General features: G+C 41.2%; 1 protein-coding gene across 1 annotated transcript in view; it reads right to left on the bottom strand.

Annotated features, from left to right (window-relative positions):
• The window catches only part of PARD3B (par-3 family cell polarity regulator beta), a 2182026-nt gene that overhangs the window by 1951686 nt on the left and 202813 nt on the right, over nt 1–27527 (bottom strand). Inside the window, exon 2 of the mRNA XM_078680290.1 lies at nt 26819–26920. Coding sequence (XP_078536416.1) covers nt 26819–26920 — 102 coding nt within the window. The remainder of the gene's footprint in view (nt 1–26818; nt 26921–27527) is intronic.

Below are 27527 nucleotides of genomic sequence, written 5' to 3'. Positions count from 1 at the left end.
TAACAAGGAACAGGTCGCAGGCTGCATAAAACAAACATTGCAAATCATTTAAGGTGACTAAAACCCATGTGGCCAAATGCTCGGTGCAATAAAACAAAGTGCTCAGGTGGGTAATTTGACTACTGTGCTGAACTCATGAAACAAGTCGAGTGAATGATAAACAGTTGTCTCGGGTGCCTGTAGAGTAATTAATCACAGTGCGGTAAAGTGAAAACAAAGTTTTAAAGTGAACGCGCTATTACTGCTACACTTCGTGTCAGTTGTAAATATTATTAATTGGATCAACACCCTCAATGTCCCTGTACAGCGGCAATGTTACGCTGCAGATTGTAAAGCCATAACTTATGCTTAATGTCCCTTTGCAAACGCTCACCGGTTAACATGTTGTAGAAAACGCCTAATTCAAACGATCCCCGCTCTCGGTCTCTGGCGTGTCAGAATGAGGTCGCGCATGCGCATAACGCGCGTACTGTGTTTTTATATCGGCGTGAAACGCTAAAAAAATTAATCCGCTTAATATGGCTGGTTGAATATCAATCGGACGTGTATGACAGTGTAATCAGTATGCTTAAAAACAACGGTGGAAAATCACTACAGACGGTCCGTTTGGCTGGACTATATGTGCTTTGTCTATTAGTCAAAGAACGCGGCCATCTTGGACTGGTCGGGAGTGCCTATGTTTCTAACGTGAATGAACCCATACAAAGTCAACTGGTCAGGTGTACATGTGTGCTAAGGATAATAAAACATATATTCATAAGAAACGAACAATAGTCACACGGAATCATACATTTTCAAAGTGGCAAACACAAGTAAAACGAACAAACTGTCCACAATGATGTTCAGTGAAAGCTGAAGGAAAAAAAGAATGTTAGAGAAAGTTATAAACAAAATAGGTAATCATGATGCTCATCAAGGTTTAAAGGAAACAACTGTATTCGAGACGTTCATTGAGCCCTGTGGGCTGGCAGGAATTTAGCTTTTTGATCCAGAAAATTTCTCGTTGGAGTAATCTTTTCTTGTTGTCGCAGCCTGGTTTAGCAGGAACACACTCCAAAATCATAAAACGCATTTGACTGATGTTGTGACTATTAGTGACATAGTGCGCCGCTACTGGTGCCTTTATGGTTTTGTTTCTTATGGTGCTCTTGTGCTCAGTCAATCGAGTCTTGATTTTTCTCTCAGTTTTGCCCACATAGGCCAATCCACATGGGCATTTTAGTAAATATACCACGTTTTTTGAATCACATGTGGCATTCGTGAACAATTTTATGACTTTACCTGTGGTCGGGTGATTGATTGTATTACCACGAATTATATTATTGCAATGACCACAGTTGGCACAAGGAATTGTGCCGGAAAATTTCACTGATCTATGTGATGTGTCTTTTTCGATGAGGTCCTTGATGTTCCTAGATCTCTGGTACGCAAAAAGTGGTTTATCAAAAATACCTTTGAAATCAGGTTCCTTCTCTATCATTTCCCAATTTTTCAAGATGGTTTTCTTGATTTGATTACTTGAGTTCGAAAATTTTGAAACAAATACTGGTCTGTTCTGTTTTGTATCCTTACTCTTGATTTTTAACAATTCCTCTCTCGGGATGTCTTGGGTTCTACTTTGAGCTTCTTCCAAAATTGTCTCTGGATATTTCCTCTCACGAAACTTAGCTATCATGGAACAAGCATTCCTTTCATAGATTTCGTCAGTAGATGAGATTCGTTTCATTCTCAAAAGTTGAGAATAGGGTAAGTGACGTTTGAGTGATAATGGATGACAACTGTCAAAGTTCAACAGACTGTTTCTATCAGTTTTCTTGGTGTAGACGTCTGTTTGAAAACAATTGTTTTGTACAGAAACTAGAACATCCAGGTAAGGAATGGAGCCGGTGCTGATGGTATGAGTAAATTGTATATGGTCGTCAATGTTGTTTATATCTTCAATGAATTCTACCATATCTGTTGATGGGCCATTCCATATGAGGAAAATGTCGTCAATGTATCTCCAATATTTTTGGATTTTGTGTTGCCATCGAGGATTTCCAAGGATGTGGTCAAGTTCCAGCCTGTGCATGAAAAGATTTGCGTAGCTGGGCGCTGCGCAATTCCCCATAGAGGTTCCAGCCAACTGTTGAAAATGATTATTGTTCCAAGTGAAATAACTGTGGTACAATGTAAAATGGAGTAGTTCAAGTAAAAAAATCTTTAGGTCATGTTTGATATTGTGATCGACTAAGAATGACTCAAGAGCTTCAATCCCTCTGTTGTGGGGGATAGAGGTATATAAAGAACATACATCTATGGTGCAGATGGTTATTTCCATATTGTCATCTAGTTTTGTGTCTCTGAGTTTAGTGAGAAAATCGGTGGTATCCCGCAAATAGGTGGTCATTTTTTGGACGAGTGGTTGGAAATGTCGATCCAAATATTTACCTATCGGTTCGTGTATAGAACCCCTTGTCGACACAATCGGTCTAAACGGGGGTTTTATAGAGTCCTTATGTATCTTCGGGAGCATGTGGATGCTCGGACACTTAGGATGCTCTTGGATCAGAAATCGTCTGTCTTTTTCGGTAATGGTGCCCATTTCCACAGCCTTGTCAATGATGGTAATCAAAGTTTCTTTGAAAATATTTGTAGGATCAGTGGGGAGTGTCATATACAGATTTTCGTCGTACACATGCTTTTGTACACTGTCTGTGTAAAACTCCATGTCCATCACGACAATTGCACCTCCTTTGTCCGCTTTGCAGCATTTAATTTTGGGATTGTCGGAAATTTGGTTAACAGCTCGAATTTCATGTACAGATAAATTTGAGCGTTTCGAACTTGGTTTTTTGAAAAAGTCTTTGATATCGTTTAGCGTAATTGTTTCATAAGAATCCAAAATTTTGTGGCTCACTGGTGCCTGGTAAGTGCTTCTGCTTCTTAAACCTAATAAGGTGTCTTCATTTTGAGTGGAGGGTGTTTCAGTTACCACGTTTGTGAAAAAGTGCCTCAACCGGAGGGTCCTCATGAATTTAAAGAAGCTTACCTCAACTTCGAGTTCATTGGTGTTATACGATGGTACGAAGGTTAAACCATGTTGTAACACAGAAATTTGATTCTTAGATAGTTTCTCTTTTGAAATGTTGATCACTAGGTTGTTTTGCTGCGTGTCGATTGAGCAATCGATGAACCTGAATCTTTTTGTGTTCTTGCTCCTCCTGGTTCGACGTGCTGGCTTTGGCCTCTCCCTAAAAAAGGCCTCTCAGTTGAAGTTGATGCGGAAGTGTTCGGAGGATCAGTCCTATTGTCCTGTGGTTTGCCCCTTCTGTCAGTTCTCTGAGTGTCTCTTTGGGCTGAATCAAATGAAGTTGAACTGCCTTCATCAGATGAAGGATTTTGAAATGGTCTTTGTTGTCGTCTCTGGGCATATACCTCAGCCCAGTTATACACTTCCCCAAGTTTATAATCGACAGTGTCGCGTTTGTATTTGCGAATCTTTCTATCGTTTATTTCCCTTGTGTATTTATCCAGCTGCGTGGATATGTCCTCCAGCGCTTTGTCTAAATCTTCCTTTGATAAGTTGTTCTCCAAGTTGTTTTGAATTCGTTTAATATCCTTATCAAGGTCTTCAATGATTTTCGATAGTTCTTCCACTATAAGAAGGATTAGGTCCAAAGAACATTTGTTCAGTATCTCATACCACCGTTCTGTGAATTTTGGGTTATTCCTGCACAACGTAGGCTTTAAAGCGATTCGTAACCCTCTTGGAATTCTCTGGTCTTTGTGATATCTAATAAGTGTTCCTGCGTGGAGTTTTTGATTAATGATTCTCTTAGAGGTGTATAGCAGTTGTTTCAACAGACTTTGTGAAGAAAAAGTGCCTGCAGCTGTGGGATCTGCTTCTTGTATCAGAGCGTAAATCCTGTTGGTTTCTTCTGTTGAAAAAGCAAATGTGGTTGCTCTGTTCTCAGTAATGTTCGAAATATCTTCATACTCCATCGTAAATTGTGATTGTGGCGGTCGGTGCTCACGCTAGTTGGGTCAGAGCTATACTAAATGTGGGGTGGCGTGGCACACGTTAAATGCTCAAAGGTTCAAAAATGTAATCAATTTAGGTGCTGGCCGGTCTGCTCCCTCTGCCCTAGGGGAGTTAGTGAAATGCAAAGTATCAGCTGTCAAGGTTGACAGATTGGCCAACCGCACTCATGTAAGAGGATCCCTCTTCAAAAGTTTAAACCAAGTAAATCCAAAGTTTCAAAAAGTAATCCAAAGCAATCCAAAGTACTTCAATTAATCCATTGAAATTTATTTGCTGCAATTTCAGTTTGTCGAAAACGTTGTTATCTCACAACATTATAAAAGCTCATAAATTTGCTTTCTTGTGAATATTCATAACAAATAGTTCATCCACATGCCCAATGCATTTCGTGCTGAAAAGCACTTCATCAGGGGAAATACATTTCTGTGGGATAATTGAAACAAACATACGTTGGTAACAAGGAACAGGTCGCAGGCTGCATAAAACAAACATTGCAAATCATTTAAGGTGACTAAAACCCATGTGGCCAAATGCTCGGTGCAATAAAACAAAGTGCTCAGGTGGGTAATTTGACTACTGTGCTGAACTCATGAAACAAGTCGAGTGAATGATAAACAGTTGTCTCGGGTGCCTGTAGAGTAATTAATCACAGTGCGGTAAAGTGAAAACAAAGTTTTAAAGTGAACGCGCTATTACTGCTACACTTCGTGTTACTGAGAACAGAGCAACCACATTTGCTTTTTCAACAGAAGAAACCAACAGGATTTACGCTCTGATACAAGAAGCAGATCCCACAGCTGCAGGCACTTTTTCTTCACAAAGTCTGTTGAAACAACTGCTATACACCTCTAAGAGAATCATTAATCAAAAACTCCACGCAGGAACACTTATTAGATATCACAAAGACCAGAGAATTCCAAGAGGGTTACGAATCGCTTTAAAGCCTACGTTGTGCAGGAATAACCCAAAATTCACAGAACGGTGGTATGAGATACTGAACAAATGTTCTTTGGACCTAATCCTTCTTATAGTGGAAGAACTATCGAAAATCATTGAAGACCTTGATAAGGATATTAAACGAATTCAAAACAACTTGGAGAACAACTTATCAAAGGAAGATTTAGACAAAGCGCTGGAGGACATATCCACGCAGCTGGATAAATATACAAGGGAAATAAACGATAGAAAGATTCGCAAATACAAACGCGACACTGTCGATTATAAACTTGGGGAAGTGTATAACTGGGCTGAGGTATATGCCCAGAGACGACAACAAAGACCATTTCAAAATCCTTCATCTGATGAAGGCAGTTCAACTTCATTTGATTCAGCCCAAAGAGACACTCAGAGAACTGACAGAAGGGGCAAACCACAGGACAATAGGACTGATCCTCCGAACACTTCCGCATCAACTTCAACTGAGAGGCCTTTTTTAGGGAGAGGCCAAAGCCAGCACGTCGAACCAGGAGGAGCAAGAACACAAAAAGATTCAGGTTCATCGATTGCTCAATCGACACGCAGCAAAACAACCTAGTGATCAACATTTCAAAAGAGAAACTATCTAAGAATCAAATTTCTGTGTTACAACATGGTTTAACCTTCGTACCATCGTATAACACCAATGAACTCGAAGTTGAGGTAAGCTTCTTTAAATTCATGAGGACCCTCCGGTTGAGGCACTTTTTCACAAACGTGGTAACTGAAACACCCTCCACTCAAAATGAAGACACCTTATTAGGTTTAAGAAGCAGAAGCACTTACCAGGCACCAGTGAGCCACAAAATTTTGGATTCTTATGAAACAATTACGCTAAACGATATCAAAGACTTTTTCAAAAAACCAAGTTCGAAACGCTCAAATTTATCTGTACATGAAATTCGAGCTGTTAACCAAATTTCCGACAATCCCAAAATTAAATGCTGCAAAGCGGACAAAGGAGGTGCAATTGTCGTGATGGACATGGAGTTTTACACAGACAGTGTACAAAAGCATGTGTACGACGAAAATCTGTATATGACACTCCCCACTGATCCTACAAATATTTTCAAAGAAACTTTGATTACCATCATTGACAAGGCTGTGGAAATGGGCACCATTACCGAAAAAGACAGACGATTTCTGATCCAAGAGCATCCTAAGTGTCCGAGCATCCACATGCTCCCGAAGATACATAAGGACTCTATAAAACCCCCGTTTAGACCGATTGTGTCGACAAGGGGTTCTATACACGAACCGATAGGTAAATATTTGGATCGACATTTCCAACCACTCGTCCAAAAAATGACCACCTATTTGCGGGATACCACCGATTTTCTCACTAAACTCAGAGACACAAAACTAGATGACAATATGGAAATAACCATCTGCACCATAGATGTATGTTCTTTATATACCTCTATCCCCCACAACAGAGGGATTGAAGCTCTTGAGTCATTCTTAGTCGATCACAATATCAAACATGACCTAAAGATTTTTTTACTTGAACTACTCCATTTTACATTGTACCACAGTTATTTCACTTGGAACAATAATCATTTTCAACAGTTGGCTGGAACCTCTATGGGGAATTGCGCAGCGCCCAGCTACGCAAATCTTTTCATGCACAGGCTGGAACTTGACCACATCCTTGGAAATCCTCGATGGCAACACAAAATCCAAAAATATTGGAGATACATTGACGACATTTTCCTCATATGGAATGGCCCATCAACAGATATGGTAGAATTCATTGAAGATATAAACAACATTGACGACCATATACAATTTACTCATACCATCAGCACCGGCTCCATTCCTTACCTGGATGTTCTAGTTTCTGTACAAAACAATTGTTTTCAAACAGACGTCTACACCAAGAAAACTGATAGAAACAGTCTGTTGAACTTTGACAGTTGTCATCCATTATCACTCAAACGTCACTTACCCTATTCTCAACTTTTGAGAATGAAACGAATCTCATCTACTGACGAAATCTATGAAAGGAATGCTTGTTCCATGATAGCTAAGTTTCGTGAGAGGAAATATCCAGAGACAATTTTGGAAGAAGCTCAAAGTAGAACCCAAGACATCCCGAGAGAGGAATTGTTAAAAATCAAGAGTAAGGATACAAAACAGAACAGACCAGTATTTGTTTCAAAATTTTCGAACTCAAGTAATCAAATCAAGAAAACCATCTTGAAAAATTGGGAAATGATAGAGAAGGAACCTGATTTCAAAGGTATTTTTGATAAACCACTTTTTGCGTACCAGAGATCTAGGAACATCAAGGACCTCATCGAAAAAGACACATCACATAGATCAGTGAAATTTTCCGGCACAATTCCTTGTGCCAACTGTGGTCATTGCAATAATATAATTCGTGGTAATACAATCAATCACCCGACCACAGGTAAAGTCATAAAATTGTTCACGAATGCCACATGTGATTCAAAAAACGTGGTATATTTACTAAAATGCCCATGTGGATTGGCCTATGTGGGCAAAACTGAGAGGAAAATCAAGACTCGATTGACTGAGCACAAGAGCACCATAAGAAACAAAACCATAAAGGCACCAGTAGCGGCGCACTATGTCACTAATAGTCACAACATCAGTCAAATGCGTTTTATGATTTTGGAGTGTGTTCCTGCTAAACCAGGCTGCGACAACAAGAAAAGATTACTCCAACGAGAAATTTTCTGGATCAAAAAGCTAAATTCCTGCCAGCCCACAGGGCTCAATGAACGTCTCGAATACAGTTGTTTCCTTTAAACCTTGATGAGCATCATGATTACCTATTTTGTTTATAACTTTCTCTAACATTCTTTTTTTCCTTCAGCTTTCACTGAACATCATTGTGGACAGTTTGTTCGTTTTACTTGTGTTTGCCACTTTGAAAATGTATGATTCCGTGTGACTATTGTTCGTTTCTTATGAATATATGTTTTATTATCCTTAGCACACATGTACACCTGACCAGTTGACTTTGTATGGGTTCATTCACGTTAGAAACATAGGCACTCCCGACCAGTCCAAGATGGCCGCGTTCTTTGACTAATAGACAAAGCACATATAGTCCAGCCAAACGGACCGTCTGTAGTGATTTTCCACCGTTGTTTTTAAGCATACTGATTACACTGTCATACACGTCCGATTGATATTCAACCAGCCATATTAAGCGGATTAATTTTTTTAGCGTTTCACGCCGATATAAAAACACAGTACGCGCGTTATGCGCATGCGCGACCTCATTCTGACACGCCAGAGACCGAGAGCGGGGATCGTTTGAATTAGGCGTTTTCTACAACATGTTAACCGGTGAGCGTTTGCAAAGGGACAATAAGCATAAGTTATGGCTTTACAATCTGCAGCGTAACATTGCCGCTGTACAGGGACATTGAGGGTGTTGATCCAATTAATAATATTTACAACTGACACGAAGTGTAGCAGTAATAGCGCGTTCACTTTAAAACTTTGTTTTCACTTTACCGCACTGTGATTAATTACTCTACAGGCACCCGAGACAACTGTTTATCATTCACTCGACTTGTTTCATGAGTTCAGCACAGTAGTCAAATTACCCACCTGAGCACTTTGTTTTATTGCACCGAGCATTTGGCCACATGGGTTTTAGTCACCTTAAATGATTTGCAATGTTTGTTTTATGCAGCCTGCGACCTGTTCCTTGTTACCAACGTATGTTTGTTTCAATTATCCCACAGAAATGTATTTCCCCTGATGAAGTGCTTTTCAGCACGAAATGCATTGGGCATGTGGATGAACTATTTGTTATGAATATTCACAAGAAAGCAAATTTATGAGCTTTTATAATGTTGTGAGATAACAACGTTTTCGACAAACTGAAATTGCAGCAAATAAATTTCAATGGATTAATTGAAGTACTTTGGATTGCTTTGGATTACTTTTTGAAACTTTGGATTTACTTGGTTTAAACTTTTGAAGAGGGATCCTCTTACATGAGTGCGGTTGGCCAATCTGTCAACCTTGACAGCTGATACTTTGCATTCAGGGATATTCTGCCAGCGAGAGCAGGGTGTATTCTGGTACTTGAAGTCTTCACATCATACCAATTTAGATGTCAGATTTTGTCCCCAAGGCATTCTGGTAAATAAGAGTATGGAGGGTTCAAAAGAAGGAGGTTCACAGAAATGACCACATTCTCCAGATTTAGTTTAGGTTGTGAAGTTGTCAAATGCTTTTATTGTATATTAGCACAAAAATGCACTAGAACAATAAGTTAGTAAACAAGATGCTGAAGGGGGGAGTCCCCCAGCATATAAATACAGACAATGGTAATGGTTAGATTATCAGCAATATAGAAGGTGTGGGCAATAACTTGTAAAACAACTTCAAGCAAGATGGATGTGAAAATGTACAAATACTCGTCACACATCTGACTCATCTGCACAGACAAATAACCTTGAATGCTGACACACACACACACACACACACACATCTAAATCTATACAGTTGCTGGTAATTTGTGGGGTTTGGGGCTACCCTTCTGTTAATAGGCCTGCTGCTAAATTGATATTGTTTTCTAAGATGTGGTACCTTTTATATCGCTCATCATTTGTAATGTATACTTTGGGCATCGCCCATTCTGTACCCTTAAAAATGAATAAAATAGGTTATGAAAAAAAATGTGCTAATAAATGACATTATACGTGAAATTGTTTTAAATTAAGGGGGTGATAGGGAAAAAGGAGTGGAGAGATAGGAAAAAGAAGTAAGCTGGGAAAGATACAGAGGAGAGAAGCACAAGAGAAAGGTGAAGAAAGTGGGGAGAATAAGAAAGTAGAGTGAGAAAAAGAAGTAGACTATTAGCTATGGAGGTGTGTATAAAAGTAAAGAACAATAAAAGACATAAAAAGAATGACGAGTGGAGAAATAATTGGAGAGTACGGGGAGATGGAGGCAAAAAAAATCACGGAGGATGAATAGCGCTCACAGCCAGTGCTTCATTTGTAAAAATGTAAGTGCCAGGTGCAGAGGCATTTTTCAGGAAGCCACCGGGGTTGGTACTATCCACTTTTCCTGCCAGCACTGCCACATGCTAACCATCACACAATACATTTGTCAAACTTTGACTAGTCCATGTCACTAAATGCTGTAAATATTGCCTGGACACACAGCTTTTATATTTCGTTTCTTAAAATATTGAATATGCTGTGGAGGTGCTCTGCATAAATATATAAAGACAGTGCCACCACATGGTAAACGGCCATACTTAAGTACCAGTGTTTACAAATAAGTGTCAGTGCTAAGCACCGGCAAAGACTGGCACAAATTAAGCACTGCTCACAGCCCAGCTAAATCATATATTTTTTGCCATGATGCTTATTCCTTGAGCTTACAGATAATGCAGAGAGAAATTCACACATTGGTCTTAAGTGGTGGCTAACTTAGGTTGGGGAGGGGGGGCAGACCACCAAACTGTTTTAACTGGCTAGATATTGCATGTTACAACTGAAGTAGGAGTCAAACCTCATCATCCAAAGGTGAGAAATCCTGTGCAAGGGTGCATGAAGTGGACTCTCAAAACTCTAGATATCCCTGGATGCCATGTACAAAAAGATGCTGTTTGCAAACCCGAAAACTCTTTGGTTGTTCATGGCCTTTCAGTTAGTTTTATTGGCATTTTAGTTTTATTGGCATTTGTTTCTGCTTTAGGATCATGCTTTTAATCAGAAAGTCCTATTTTACTGCATACCTCCAAGCCTATCTTTATATTGCCTAGGTTGTAAAAGCTCACTATCCCTGCATTCTCTCATTAGTACTAAGTACTGACGTCCAAGATCTGGCACTATAAACTTGAAACCAATGGGCTGGCGCTAGTCCAAAGCCAACTATGGAAGTAAGGGGCCTGCCAGTAAGAAATAGGTTTCATGGACAGTGTAAGAAGATATGTTAAAACAATAGTGTTTCTGTGGCATTAATCAGAGGAATGTCATAATAAAAGATTGTGTGTCAAAAACAGAATTCTAAACAACATTCCAGACCTTATAAGGAAAAATTGCAAGCCATTACTTTGCAGAATTCTGTATGTGGCGAATGTGGTGTAAATTACTTTAAACTCTGACGTAAACTTCTTTGCATTGCTCTGCCCATGAATTTTGGACCCAATTGTATTACAAAAAACTCAAAAGGTTCAGGCTTCAATGCTTGGGATCTAGAAGAGTTTGGAAAGGTGATATTACATGGCTGTCGGAACTGGCAGGGCCTGGATAGCACCGGAGAGTGCCCCCTCACCCCATGCAGCACTGGAGGGTTGGGTCCCTAGTACTGGACTGCAGTGCTGTTGATCCAGAGGATACTGATGTAGGGATACACAGCCATAGCTGGTCGAAGACACTCACACAACACTCTCAGATATGGGAGGCTCTCAACTCTGTTCTGGTAACAGTGGAAGAACTGTGCCTCACACAACACTTGCTAGAGGGGAGGAGTACATTCTTGCTACCATTCAGTCGTTTACATATTTCCTCTGTCACTCAACACCAGTAGCGGCTGGCAACATTAAAATATGGTAGGGTACGATGCCCAAAAAGCTCACCATATATGTTGCGTTTGCTGCCACGCAGGGGCTGGTTGTGCCCTCGCTCTTCTCCCGACGCTCTCCTAGGCAGTGACTAGGGACAGAAAGGGAAGGTCTTCCTCCCTTGTACAAAGTGAAGTGAACCAATCCTGGAGCTGTAGTGCAGCTCCAAGATTGATTGGAACAGGCTAACCCAGCTGTCATTTTGAAGCTGGGGCCCTGCAGCTGCAATCCCTCTGCTGTTTCTCAGACCTGGGATTGCAGGCTTTGAAGTGTGCACGTCAGATTATCTGGCTGTAAACAGCTGGCTAAACTGCCATGCGCACTGGCAGGGGCTACAGTAATAGTGCAATTGCACTAATCAGCCCGCCCCTGCCCTCGTGCTGTAACAGTGCAAGCCTGGAACACATTATAATTAAGGCTCCCTGTTTTCCGTTTTTCCGGATTTTTACAGATAAATACAGACAGAAAGCATGGTTTTCAGTCCGCATTAATATAAAAAAAATGGATAAATACAGAAAGTGTGCATCTTTTCATTGACTCTTAGTGCTGTCTTTCATGAATGTAGCCCAACTTCTGAGCAGATGGACAGCATGGGAAATTAAAAAACAGGATGAAATTTCTTTAAATAATTGCATTTGTCAACATACACTTGTGGTATAATGCTAATATTTGCCAGTGGATGTACTGTTATATAATATTTGGCAACTTAAATAGCTAAAACACGACAGACATTAAAGTATGAGTGTGCGTCTATCATTTAAATATGGAAATCTGTAGTTTTACAACTACATTTATACGCAAAACACAAAATAAATATGGATAAATACAGATAAAATGGCCAAAAATTAAATATGGATAAATAGACGTAAATGTAAAAAAAACAAATTCCATAAAACCGGGACTCCTAATTATAATAAAATGATATCTATTACAATTTTATTAATATGTGTGCCTACTCCACTTACAGCAGGTGAGACGACGCTCCTCCAGCATAACGGAGGAGCCGCCGCTGCCCAAAACACTAGTTGCAGAGGAAATTCTGCAGCTCAGAAATTGAAATTCCCCACTGGGTGTCATTACAATAAGAAGGAGGGTCAGGAATAGTGTTCTTCCAAATGCCCTTTCTGGGTAATGAGGTAGAGGTGATTAATGTTGCAAAACAATACCATGTTTGAACCTTAGCTATTCTGTGTCATAGAAGAAAATGCACAACACTATTGCTGCAGTGGAGTATGTCAATCAGAACACTCTTGGTCCTCAGTAACGTGACAAATGCAACCTACTCCATCTTGGTTATCAAGGGCATTTCTGAATATATGGTTCAGAGAAGCCAGAAACAGGAAAACGAACAATTGAAGAATCCGAATCACAATTTTGATGTGAAGATCACAGATTAAGTAACGTGTTCAGCATTGTTATAGCATGTCTTTGCCATTCGTATGTCCCCTTGTCCTCTTCGTAGTCTGGGGTGAAATCCACATAAATCTAGAGTTTTTGGTTGACTATTCATTGCTGGGGGGTATCATTTCATTGGTGTGCGTGATGGTGGATTACTTCAGTGATGCTCATAGAGAGGATTCGTATTAGTTTCAAGGAATAACCACTGTATTTTATTAAATGCCACCAGCAGCTCAAGCTGCACCAGAGCACGAGGGAGCCGTTTGACGTATGTTTTTACAAGTCATAGAGGGGGCACAATAAAACACAATGCAGCTAGTTTGGTTAGAGACACTTTCCACCCAAGGATTTGAGGAAGTGACGGCCTTTATGCGTTTTTCAATTCTAAGGTGGTCTAGTGTATCCCAGACGCCTGAACCTCTGATCTATTGTAATATTATGCCTCCAATAAGAGTTTACTTTTCTTGCCTTGTACATGCTTTATTTCGTATACGTGATTTAAGGCTTCTCAAAAGTACCAATCTATTGAAGCCTAGAGGTGCTTTGGCACAGAACACTTGAGTACTAATTGTAGCATCTTCCCTCACCCTAGGTACCCACCAATAAATGCGCCACATATGGAGCTTAGTATTACATGTCTTTATTTGTCTGAGTGTAACTGCAAACTCAACATTCTAAACCAGTCTTCAATGCATTTCACTCTAACACTTATGTTACAGTTCTACGGAGACTACCAGAAGCCAACAGGATGCCATCATTTCTAATTCACAACACACTACACTAATGAAGGCATTTTAAGGGTTAAACAATGATCTAAGGTGCTTAAACCTAGTTCAGTATACTTAGAACGTATTACAGCTATATTTTGACAGGTACTTAAGAGTTGTATGTAAGCGTATCATATACAAAAATACCATCCGCCATAAATACTGTGTTGTAAATATCATTTACAAAAAAGTCGTCTCATTGGGTGCAGGTATTTGACTACTAAATCCAATGGGGGGGGATATATTTTAGTAAACAAATTTAAGATTTAAGACACAATACTTACGTTAGACAACATTATGACAATGATCTATCACCATATTGTAGTTATGAGTAGTAATAGTCTCCGTTACACCTGGAGTCAGTAATTAAAAGCGTAAATTCAAGACAGGTAAATACAAAGCAACTAGGAGGATGATAAGGCTAGGGAGCAGGTGAGATTGGGTTTGAATGTAAACATTGATGAAGAGATGGATGTTGAGAAACTATCCGAATGCTGGGCATTTCCATGGGTTGGTGAAGCGTGAACTTGAGGATGAAAGCCAAGAAGGAAAATCTCAACATTTTAAAGATGATCCCCTACACTGTAGACATAACCTTCGGACAGTGTCTCCCAGCAGTATCAAAACAGTCAGCATTTGATTACGTGGCATTCGCAGACCTGCTCAGTGTAAAAAAAAAGTGTATTCTCCACAGATAACGATCTTTGGACAACACGTGGTGGTTCCCTACTCAATTTAAATGTCAACCACGACACTCTACTTGAAAGGCTTAAAAACACATGCATTTAATACGTTTAAAATACTGAGGTGACCATAGTGCTGCACGTGCTACAAAAGGTGACAGTGTATAGGTACAATTGAAAATTTCTAACAAAAACGAAATATGATCAAAATAGCAAAAACTTAGTATAGTATCTTAATTGGTTAAGTCTAGTAGGCAAGCAGATGAAAAAGTGTGTTACTATCTTAGAGCGATCAGCTGATCATTATTTTATATAAACATCCATCTTTATATAATATCCCTCTTGCATTTTAATAGTAGAAAAAAACTGCAGGAAAGCAGTAAAGACCGATTTCCCTATGACTGCTTCCCTTGCCCGTCTACACATGTGTCTTGGTGTCCACAGTTTCTTCATATCCATCAAAGCACACCAGAACCATGATCTCCGTATAATCAGAAAACAATAATAGTTGCCTAGAAGAATATATAAAGAAAACAACCCAGGAAATGAACTGGAACAGAAAACAATGCATGCTGAGGAGGCACAAAGAACATATGAATTTCGTGGCTATATTTTGTTCAATAGCAGAGAGTAGAGTGGACACACTTTGAACAAGCAATGGCTAGATAGTACTCCAATACTCAAGTTTATATTTATGGTTTAAAGAAGGGAGGCTGGCAGAAAAAGGTTCCCTTTTGAGTACATCCTAATATTCTGATGTGATTTAGTGGTGTAATGTAGCTCCTAGTTATCCTTACAATAGGAATTTAAACTGGTAGATGTGTTTTTGCATTTTGTAAATAAAACACAATTTGCTTTTTAAGTCCATTTTCCACATCTTCCAACACACTCGAGAATCATTGGTCAGGATTGGATAAAATGTATCCTTAAACAGTTGGATGTGTATCTTATGGATGCCCTATTGCCTAAGTCCATGTTTAGTCAAGCTAAAATATGCCGCGCAGGTCAAGGATGCATTGTGATATATGATTGCAATGCTGCTTTCAGTGCAGGGTCGGACTGGCCATAGCGGGCACCGGGCAACCCCCCGGTGCGCCACACGGGTGGGGGCCGGTTTTGGGCCCCTGGGGGCTGTTTTTGTTACAGGGCCGTTTTTGCAGCATAGCTGCGAAATCGGTCCCGTACCAAAATCGGCCGAAAACCGAAAACCGGCAAATAGCTTGCCAGCACCTCCAACCCCCTCCCCCCCCCCCAGGTTGAGGCATTGCCCCTCCACCTTTCAAACATTTTCTTGTAGTTCCAAGGGCACAATCGATGTTTAGGTTTGAAGTGGCCCTGGTGGATGCTTTCCAAGCATTGCCATATTCTTTAGTGGAAAGGCACAACAGTATGTCCAAACAGTGTAGGGGCTGGGAGGGATACAGGAGCTAAGGAAGCTAGTGGCTAGTGACCTACTGTCCGGTAAGAGGGAAAGTAATCTCCGGATGCTTCACAAAGATATCCTAGGCAAGAATTGCAGTTTTGAAGAAAGATCTTTTTAATTTCACTTCTCTACCTGAAGAGTCCGGCACGGCTCTGGTTTAAATAATGGGTTGGCCACCTCTTTCTCATTCTTTCGAGGCGTAAGGAAGAACAGAGAAAGCCTTCCAAACCTCCAGCCCCAAAGCTTGAAGGCACTAAAATGTACATCTCTACTGCTGTTGCTACCTACCTTCTTGTTGTTGTCCCTGTGTCCAAGCAATTATTCCTTCCTGGTGATGTCTAACCTAGAACCCCAGGTTGGGGAAATAGTCAATTTCTCCATCACTGTACAACACTCATATTTCGACAATAATTTACTGGCAAGGGTCCATTTGGACACTACCTCTTTGTTCACTTCTGTCGCACAAACATGTCAGTGAGCACACCACCTGAATGACCCGATCACCCTGAGAAATAAACCCCCACAATGCCTACATAGCATAAGACAGCAAATGTTGATGAAAACATCATACAAAACATATCTAAACTAATTGCATGCACTTACATCAAGATGGTCTCTGTTGTAGTCTCCTTCATTTTTATCGTAATTAATTTCTTTATGGAAAACAAATCCTAAATTAAGCAGCAGCAAAGCCAATAGGACTTGGTTTAATGTAATAAAGCATTTAACATTAGCATATTATAGTGTGACATGCAGGCGGCAGCCAGTGGCATTTATAAAGTGGTGACTCATGTAGGCAAGCACTCGTGTAAACAGATGGGTAGCCCCAAACAGCTAAGGAGATAGATAAGTACTCACTAGGCTGAGCCGTGATACATGATTGACTAAGACTCAAGCCAATGGCTGAAAGAGACTGGTCGAAAAAAGTCAATGGCTGCAAAGGGACATGTGCAAAGCCGACATTTGTTAGTAATAGGTTTGACAGTTGCACTGTTAAAACTCGGACCTAAAAAGGAGTATGCATTGCCCAGTAAGATTTAAAAATACCTAATCAGTTCAAGAGCATGGAATAAATGTAAATGTTATTCTCGAAAGCTCACTGGTGTTTTTCTCATTTGGTCATAAATACACACGTATCTAATAGCCGGGGCTATAAGTGGGCCAGGTTTTGCTGGTGCTCAGCACCGGGAGTTCTAAAAAGCAGGTACTGAGACGGGTCCCTATCGAGCTCTCCATTTTTGCCCTCACCCTCAGGATGACAAAAATAATCTTAACTCTGCAGCAGTACCACACTTCACAGACTTTGATGTTATAGTTCTTTCACAGTCTCATTTCAGAAATGAAGCATTTTCAATATTCTATACAACGAAATCATTGTCAAAGCAAATAGTCCTGGCTTGTTGGAGGTGTAATGTTACGTGTTATATTATATATCTGGATGCAATGACAGAAGCAGCACATTACTAGTCGGGTGTGTCACTATGATAAGCGCATATTTTTAACTTATGTGTTACCCTAATTACATCGGCCATGTCTAGTTGGGAGAGCCTCAGGTTTTTGAGCCCATTTAAAGCCCTGCTAATAGCAGAAAAAAGGCGAGACGATTATTCTCGGTAAACTATTTTTAATGTAATTAACACATGCAGTCAGCATTCTATGCGAGTGAGTAGCTTTCAAGCACATCTTCATATCTGGTTGTCTAGGAGACTGATTTTGGGGACCCTAAACATTAAATTATAAATCTGTAGGGCTGGAATATTATAGCAAATGAATTGACACAGTAAATGTAATCTCAATTGTGATTGTGACTATTAAGTTGTTAGCAATCACTTCGGACTTCAAAGCAAGAGCTAGGTTTTCCACCACTGAGGAATGTGCAAACATCTACATGATTGCGATTAGTCGGCTCAAGTATATGGTCATTGATAATAATTTAGCAAGTCGCTCATATTAACAACTCTGCTTTCTTACACTAGTTTTCAAAGATCCTAACTTGGTGGCCGCTGGCCACTACACTTGAGACCCCAGCTTTTACTCGAGAGAATGTGAAGCCATGGTGAGAGTGTCTCCTGCGGACCCGCAGGTGGGATATCTTGCAATGCTATCATTTATGGTAGCATGTGAGAAACAGGCTGCAGAAAAGTCTTTCACCTATGCTAAAACATAGACTGCAAAAATCCCCTTCTTATACAAACATCTCCCTTTAAAAATGTTGACTTTCACCTCCATGGATTCTCAAGCCTATGCCTGAAGATACACTATTATGGGTGTTTCAATAGAACATAACCAAGCTCTTAACTAAGTAGGATCCGAGCGTAATCATTTTTCGGAATTACATACTTAAGGAATTTTAGTTTGAATAGGTCTATGATAGGCCCCATTTTGGCAGTCTTTATTTTGAACTCTGTTTCCACACTGAATAAAAATGTCCACAAGCCACAAAAAGACACAACAGTGCATTGGAACAATTTGCTTTACATGAAAGACCATGAGTTAATTTTACATTCGTCAATTGTTTGTGGGTTCTGGCGCCATTATCATTCCTAAACAGGTCTGATTTTTAAGAAGAACCTCAAGCCCTAGTGTGATCCAAAGAAGGTAGTTAGGAGTAAAGCAAGGGCACAGCTCTTCCTCTCAACACTTAGGGCTTGATTTAGACCAGGGCAGGAATACAGTGATACAAACTATGCAGCAGTAGTAGCCGAAGGGACAACACAGAGCAGCAGTGATTTCAGACATTGTAAGAACCACTGGTAATCCCAATCCTGCGCAGCCACCACCATCAGACAGGAATGGGTGAGCTTTCAGCATCTGCAAATCTATGGCCCAAGCGATCACGGCTTGGTGGGAAGGAAGCAATGATGACAATGCTTCTACGTTTAATTATATACCCTCTGAGCCTGGCAAACATATTAAATGTTTTGTGCATTTTCAAAAATGTAGCAAAAAATGAAGACTCCTTCATACCAATGCTGTGATCTTGCTTGTACCAAAGTGAACGCTGATCTCTTATCTTAAGCCTAACACTGATGACGTCATAAAGGCATGACGGGGAGCATGGAAGTTGGCCAATGGGAAGATGAGTGGAATGAAGCCAAAATTGATATCCTGCTAAGCACCAATCTCTAGGTTTCACGCTACAGCACTACATACAGGTTCATGTCTGTTTAGCAACCTTAGTCAACAGATTTTAAAACCAGAAACTAAAACAGCATTTTTCAGCAAGCGCTAAAGATTTCACAAACACACTTTGAATGTTAATGCGCACCATGTCAATAAAGCTAATCATGGTCATATTTTGTCTCTTGTATATTAAAACACCAGGCGGGTGGGTAAAGTGGCAGGCACAGCTTAATCACATTTGTACTGACTTGCATATTAATATATACCATGAGCTTTCTCCTATCAATGGCAGTAAGCAGTAATTTCCCTGATCCTGCTAAGTCTGCATTACCAACAGAAGTATATTTTTGCAAGATTTGTTTTAGAGGAAACTCAAGGGAGGTAGATCATACTGTCCATTAATGAAAAATGCTAAACTCAATAAATCTTCTACATAAATCACACTGTGGAATAAAAGCATTTATGAAAAAATAATTATACATAAGCAAGGTCCTTGAATGATTAATCCATTTAAAACTAGTGCTGACACAGGCATCCATCAGCCATATATTTTTGTCGTCTCACACTCCCTTCTGGGTTGTTAAGATGCGATGCACATACCTCATAGAACCATAACTAGGTACAGGGCAGTGTATTATGCTTAGCTCTTTTATTAGTATCGCTAATATATTAATTACTTTGTTTTATGGAGATCACAAAGAGAGAGTCACAAAGAATACAAAATAAGACGGTGATAAACAAAATGATAACTTACTTTTAGCATGGCTGACTGTTTAAAAGCACCAATTGCGATTTGACTACTAAGGTAGTTTATCATAGTTCAACTCTCTTTTTTACTTTAGTTAAGATGACCAGCATTGTTTTCCTAATGTTTTTAGTCTTTGAGCTACAATACCCTAATGTTGAGTTTAAATGTAATTATTCCGATAGAAATAAAATTATTTAATATAGTCACCCTGCTTTTCTTGGTGTACAGCCACATTCAAATTACCAGTATCCAATTACCAGAATGAATGAATATGTATTTGTAAAGTGCAAACTTTTGTCCAAAGGCTTTAAGGTGATAAAACTGAAACTGTCTATCGATAGAAACGTTGGGTCTTTATTGAAGAAACAGCGGAGAGAAGATCGAGAGGGAGGGTGTAGTCACAAGAAGGATTGACCACCACAGCACGATTTTCTGAAATAAAGAACCGCTGTGATGGATAATGAGGTTGAACATAGTGGACAGTGCAAACCAAATCTCGCATGGATGATCTGAACTGAAGAACCTGTCCTGTACACTGCTCTGTGCACCAGAGAGACCTACGGCTGGGGATTGCCAGTCAGTGGAGGTTCCAACGGAAAAGTGAGACTATGTTGAATTTCTAAAAGTCAAAGACCCGCCAGACAGCTATATTCTGAACACTTAGTAGTCAGTGAATGGAAGAGGCTGAAACGTCAAAATAACATGCTTTAGCACATTCAAGTCTGGACATAAACAATGTTTTCACATCACAGGGTATGAGGTCAGCACAATAAGGCGGGTAGCAAAGTGGCAGTCCCTCCTGCAGCTCAACAATCAGCAGGTCCTACTGGCAAGGTGCAGCTGTACAGCAAGCAATGTATTGTTACTGGTCCAAAAGTGTCCGAGTCCCAGTACTTATTATCAAAAGTGCCTTTGGTGTAGGGGGTGCTGAAAGGAGTTCTCTGAAGTGCACAAGGATCCCTTTCAACCCAGTCCTATCTACCAAGAAAACAATGGGAGGTTATCCGTATCTTGTGTGTGGATAGGAAACTGCCTATTCAAGGAGAAGGCTAGCCCTCACACCCCTTCCAGCCCAGGAAGACCCATCAGAATGCAGATGCAGTTGAGTGACCTGTGTTATGGCTGTCTAGATGGAATACAAAAATGTAGCTGTCACCCAGCCCAACCCAGACATGTACTAGAGACAGGCTGTCAGGCACATAGAGCAGTAAACAGAGAAATATCCACTTTCTAAAAGTGACATTTCTAAAATAGTAAAGTTCAATCCAGCCTCACCTGCAAGTAGGATTTATCAATACCATTCTAAACATATGAAACATCAAAAAGCTACTCCTCTCTGTTCAGGAATTACCATTTACAAACTTATAAGGTAATTCCCAAAGGTAATCTTTGAGAGGGATAGGCCTCACAGTAGCGAAAAACGGAGCAGGTTGTTTGACCAGAACATGCAAAACTCAACAGTACATGTCCTACCTTTTACATGTACAGCACCCTACCCTTAGGGCTACATAAGGCCTACCTTGGTGGTGACGTATATATGTAATAAAAGAGGAGTTTAAGGCATGGCAAGTAGTTTTAAATCGCAAGTTAAAGTGGCAGTACACTGCACACACAGACACTGCAGTGGCAGAACTGAGATGGGTTTGAAAGGCTTCTTCTGTGGGTGACACAATCTGTGCTGCAGCCCACTAGTAGCATTTAACTTACAGGCCCAATCACACCAAGTACAAACATGTTTAGGAAAGGCGCATGTGCACTTTAGCACTGGTTAGCAGTGGCAAAGTGCTCAGAGTCCTAAGTCCAACTCAAACAAACAGTGGGAATGAGACACTCTTTTCTTTTCAAGATAAACCATAATATTTTTTTCTAAGAAAAAATTCCCCTAGTGTAATGTAAAATTATTTCCGATCCCAAAAAGCTAATACTTCTGGATTTTATTGATTTATTGTTTGCCAGATCTCAGAAATTTCTCAAATTCAGGAACCTCATACTCAACATCAAATCTGAATTCAGAAGAGCCAAATTGAACCTTCAGTTTAGTGTAGGAAATCTAGGAGTAGATAAAAGTTCAAGGAAAACAAAACGGAGGCAATTATAACAACAAACCTCTTCGGACAGAAGCCTTTTTCTAAATTCTTACAAATGTCATGCACTTTAAACTAAGCAAACACAACGAGCGGAGAGTCTAGTTACTCTCTTGAATCACCAGCCATGATCCGGACGATGAACTTGAAAGAGGAAGACCAAGCCAGTGATGGACACAGCCTTCTCTGAAGGAAAGAAAGTCCAAATGCATGTAAAGAAAGGCATTTGGCATATGTATCTAGAAAGTTATAGCGAACATTTCAGCTAGTTTAGTGAGAGACCTTGTTAATGGAGGAGAGATAATCCTCAGTGGGGTGCCTGCAGATTAATCAGCAGTTCCCATTCCCAGTTATGGTTCTCTGATGTGAGGGATTTTTTCAACAAAAAAAAAAGCAATCTATTTAGCCTCATTGATACAAAATACAAGCATTTTTCTAATACAGCTTGCTTCTCATGTTGAACCATAGGAGCCACCATGGCCGCTGTGGGGAGTATTCAAATAATAGAAGGTACTGTAGATGGTCTGCAACCAGGAAACACACTTTCCTGCTGCCTCTCTGCTCCAGCCTCCAGGAGTGTGCCAAGTTGATGCACTGGGCCCTGGCGCAGTCTGGTGGTGTTACATCTCTCCACCTTCCACCTGTAATGGTGCCACTGGGCGGCTGCACATCCACTACTCATTCTAGGCCTGAAGTCACAAATAAGGCCCACACAGGACGCAGCTGTAAGCAGGTAACTGCACAAGGATCAGCATATATATGTAAATGTAAATGTTGTAGTACTTGTATAGCGCCCGAATCACCCCACATGGGGTCTCTCCAGCGCTTGTACGAATACCGCTGTGGAACCCTTCCTGGCTTTTTCCTGTGAGGTGCCCACTTCTGGGCACCCCCAAGGTGCAGCCAGGCATCCCAGCGCTGTTGGGGCCGTTGTGGAGATTAAGCAAGCAATTGCCCAGAGTTGCAGAGTGGGACCCATGATTAGAATAGGCACTGAGGCGAGAATTATCAGGTATATGTGATTGTGGATGTGTGTTAAAGGCATATCAGTAATGAACACACCAGCACATCTTCACTGATGTATGGGAGTCTAGAAAAGGCATATTGTGTGGCTGCCTCATGTGGAAATTGAGGGCCTAGAGGTTATGTTCGGGATAGTGCAGGGCGGGATTGGTGCTTATCTGCTTCATGGACAAAATTGTACTGACGCTTCTGAAAGACGACTTGTGTATAATTCTTTCTGTTATTGTTTCTGATTCAGAAAAAAATGAAGTGTGTGCAGGGATAGGGTGCTCAAGTGCTTAGTGAAGATGTTTTCATTTTAGATGGTTCTCCCTCCATCCAGGCCCTGTCACGCCCTCTAGAATGGCATAACACAAAATCATGGGGCCCTCCTGCAGAAAGAGAGGGGCACCCGAGCCTCCAGTGCATGACAGACATTCATTGGCATTGGGATGAAAGGTGCCCCCGCCCCTCCACCGCAGGGGCGGACCTGTGTTACGCCCCTCCATGAGGGAAAACTGCAGTGCTCGCGGTTTCCTGTCCATATACATTCATTAAATTACACTTGTGAATGATTCACAGAGTTGGTTCAGTATGCGCATTGAGGTTTGTGTAAATGTGAAATTGCACCCCCGTACTCTTTTCACGTGGAAATCATTTGTGTGTGGAGAAATCCCTTCCCCGTACACTCTAATGAAAAGTGGGGTGTCCGGAGAACTTTCCTACAGATATTGCACTAGGACTTGGACGCTTACTGTATTTGCAATACCTGCTACCATGGCAACACAAATTCCCCAACCCCTAACTGACAAGACTATGAAAGTTCCACCCAACGGAGGCTTTTTCCACCATCCTGTCATCTTCTGTTTAAAATGCAGCTGGAGGCCGTGTAGAAGTAGAAAAACATGGGGCAAAGTTATTTCGCACAAAACTTTTGGAAGTTAGAAAGAGACGTTCACAGACTACACCACCGAAGCAATCTTCCGCTATGCAGATATGAGACTCCTTTTCATACCGAGTCATCAAATCGGCAGGCTGAGGCTTCAACAATATGCCAGTAATTCCAACGAGTGCAAATTATGTGAGTGATGGTGTTACATTAGCAGCCTTTCACTCCTCCATCGTGTGAATGATTAATCACTCAATATGATATTCTTTCTGCTCTGCCGAATTGCTCGACAATTAAGATGATCAGACAGCTCTTCCGAGGAGAAATGTCAGCTGGTACTGTACTTTCTCCTCCCCAAAAGATTATGTTGCACGTTGGGTTGCAACTTGTTCAACTATTTTAGTTTGGATGAAACTAAATACATATATTTCATTTGCCGCTGTTCTAGAAGCCTCAGGTTTTGTGGCCCCACCAATCTTGGCACACGTGGCTTTCTTATTCGCGAAGACAATAGCGGTTTCCCTGGTGTAGCTCCTAAGAGGAGTAGGAAATTAAAGTTAGGTGCACCCACACTGTCGATTTCCAGTGATATTCTTAATCATTTCAAAGAAGTTGTCATCAGTGATGTATTATGTGGGGTAATTATCAGTGCTCCCGCCCAGTAAATATTAGGTGCCCTGGAGCCCACCTAGGGCACATAGTACATATTCATTAGGGGGAGGGTGCATGCAGCCCCCTACCGGGCTAATATTGGCCCCGGGGACCCATCTCTGGTGCCTATATAATTAATATTTGTGGAGATTGGCCATGTGGCCCCCCCCTCCCCGGCCATTTTCGGACGTGGGGACCCATTTATCTTCCAGGGGACCAGCCACACTATCGTTGAGGAGGGGGGCACACAACCCCCATCCCTAGGTTGATATTGTTCCCGGAAGCCCCAATCCTGGGGCTTATCCATTGAATGTAAGGGGCTACGAGACCCTAGGGACCGCCACCTCCCGGGGCTATAAAATCAAAAATCAATGCATGGTGGGCTTCTGCCCCTCTACGCAGCCCCACAGATTGCCACATCCCAGGCTATGTTTGAGAAATGTGGGGAGGCCATGTGGCACCCGGCAGCCCCCTGGACCGCCACCTCCTCAGGGCCATTTACATATGTAGGCATGGGGGCTCCCTCCTCCCCACAGAGCCCCAGAGACCACCACCTCCCCAGGGCTATGTTCAAAATAACGTGTGGGGGGCTGAAGCTCCCCCACACTGACCCAGGGACCACCACCTTTGTTGCTACCTTGCAAATTGGAGAAGGGCCCCCCTCCTGGAGCCATAAATGGCCTTGGGGACCGCCATCCCCCAGGGCCAGTTCCAGCAATGTACCGGGGTGTCCACCTCGGGACATTGCAGTTTGCTACAGGATGGCGGGAACACTGCTCCCGCCATCCCGTAGCAAACAGTGGGCTCGCTTTAATAAATGGAAGCACTTTGCTTTTGCTTGTTCAAATCGAGTACACTTTGCTTTCATCAGTGATGTCATGAGTGGTGTCACTGATCATGCCATGAGTGATGTAATATGTGATGTCCTCAGCAGTGCATTGTGGGGGACGTGAGTTATAGTTAGCTCAGCTGAATTTCACAGGTTTTGTACAAGTGAAATGTGAGCCTACCTATAACGTCCCGGTAACCTGTGTGTTTTTTCAATGAAAATAAATAAATAAAAATATATATATATATAAATAAAAAAAAATAAAAAAAAAAATATATATATATATATATATATATATATATATAATTAAAGAAAATCAAAAAGGAAAATGTGGCGTACTCTGGAGCTCTTCTTTCAATAGTTTACTGAACAACCACCATTGCTGACAAATGTGTTTCAGCCTACAAGGCCTTTGTCAATGGAGTCATAGGTGTACTCATTGGTTACACGCTTGTCCACAGCATACTGTAGTTATCTTATAGAAACCAACACGAGAAAAGTACTAAGTCTGAACTCATGTGTAACTTGACTAAGTGCTAAGTCCACAGACAGTTTGCACCATCTGTCATAGCAAACATGATGTGTAATATTTATATTTGTTAAGGATTTTGAGAGCAGAGCATGGTATCAAACCTAGCTCTCATTATAGCTTTCATTATGTATACTTATATTTGTTAATGTTATTAAGAGAATGCTACATATCTGGCATAGCTATCAGGTGTAACATTTAGATTCGTTAATGTTGAGAGAAAAGCTACGTCTGACAGATATTATTTAGTGTAGCTGGTGTTTTTGAAAATAAAGTATTCTCTGCAATGGATAACTTCAAAAGTGAAAGCAATATATAATTGGGTGTCAGTTTCACCGATTAATTCGGGTACCTACATGGCTTCACAACTATACTCCATTTGTTACCAGAATAAACAGTTTATTACTTCATATGTCCCAAAACGTTATACTTTACAGGCCCTGAATGAAAATCTAATATATAATAACTTGTATGAGTCTACAATACTTCATAACTATGTAGTCTCGCCGACTGGATCTCATTATTACTGGCAACGAATGTGACATTTAGCACCATGAAAAGTTAAGACCAAAACCACGTGCCACTATCATGTGAGTTCGGATCAATTACATTTGCGTTAGACACGTTCCCTATAGTTTCGTCAACAATCTTAAAATGTACATACATGCAACAGCTACCATTAAAGCCATCACACAGCTCTCCAATGTCTGAACGGCCCAGTGTTAGACAAATATAACCTAAAGTAAAGGAATTCCTCAATAAATGTTGGTTTGTTCCTCGACTTCCTACTCCTCGGATCTCCAGGGCTTTCCTCGTCTGCAGGCAGTTTGCACTGCATGTCTGTAGCCAGCTGGTGAAAAACACACAACTCTCAAAGGAAAGCGTCTGCTATAGCAGCGCTTCAACTGCAGACACTTGAAAACAACAACATTATGTATGTCTTTGGGAAAGCGAACACAAACATAAGGGAGCATGACTCGAGTATTGCTCACAAAGTTGGGTAGCATTTGCAGAAGATTGCTGCTTTAGGGTAGTGCATAAATGTATCACGAAGGAAGGGCATCTTTGACAGGAGCATCATCGAGGCTAGCTCAGCATCACACGAGACTGGTCCTCGAAGCACAGTACCTTGTCCTTGTCCTCCACCAGGTCGGCCAGCACGTCGTCTGGGTCCAGGATGCCCCCATCTGTGTACTCCAAGTGGTGAACCTTCACCCAGCCCCCGGGCTCCTGAAAGGAAAGAGCGATGGTTTTAGGCAGACTTCAAGATCCACACAAGCTTTCAAACCAGACCTGCAATCTATGAGGGGCAGGTGTGCCCATTTTCACAACTATAAAATAGGTTTATGCATGTCTCTTCCTTTGTATTACGCTGCAGTGCCACTGGTAACCACTGACGTCTCACAATTCTATATGGGGTACACTGTAGAGCTAGGATGCCATATGGTGCTGGCTCAGCTGCAATTCACTGCCTCTCTGTGTAGGGAGAAAGAGAGGTGGGCTGCAGAATGTGCTATTTTATGTGAAGGAAGCTTGCTCTCCTGCTGCTTACGTTGCAATGAGTGTGCGCATGAGGGAATCCAGGTTGCATCTCTGCAGTGAGCTAGGCTCGTGATGCTGTTGCCCATGTCAGTGAGAGCGTGCGAGTGCGCCTGCGTGTGTTTTGCTCCATGCGCTGTGCTACTTCTCTGTAAGCAAGGATTACAAGCATTCATAGAAGTGAGAATGAACTGAACCTTGCATGTATAGCATTGTAACTTTGGAATAATAACTTAATTTCTGCTTGTTTCCAGCAGCGGCTCCTCCGCTATGGTGGAGGAGCGTGCCCCGCCCACAG

This window comes from Lissotriton helveticus, chromosome 3_1, assembly GCF_964261635.1.
Source record: "Lissotriton helveticus chromosome 3_1, aLisHel1.1, whole genome shotgun sequence".
In the NCBI taxonomy this organism is placed as follows: Eukaryota; Metazoa; Chordata; class Amphibia; order Caudata; family Salamandridae; genus Lissotriton; species Lissotriton helveticus.
The sequence above is the reverse complement of the archived record's forward strand: the minus strand, read 5'-3'. Positions and strand labels throughout refer to the sequence as shown.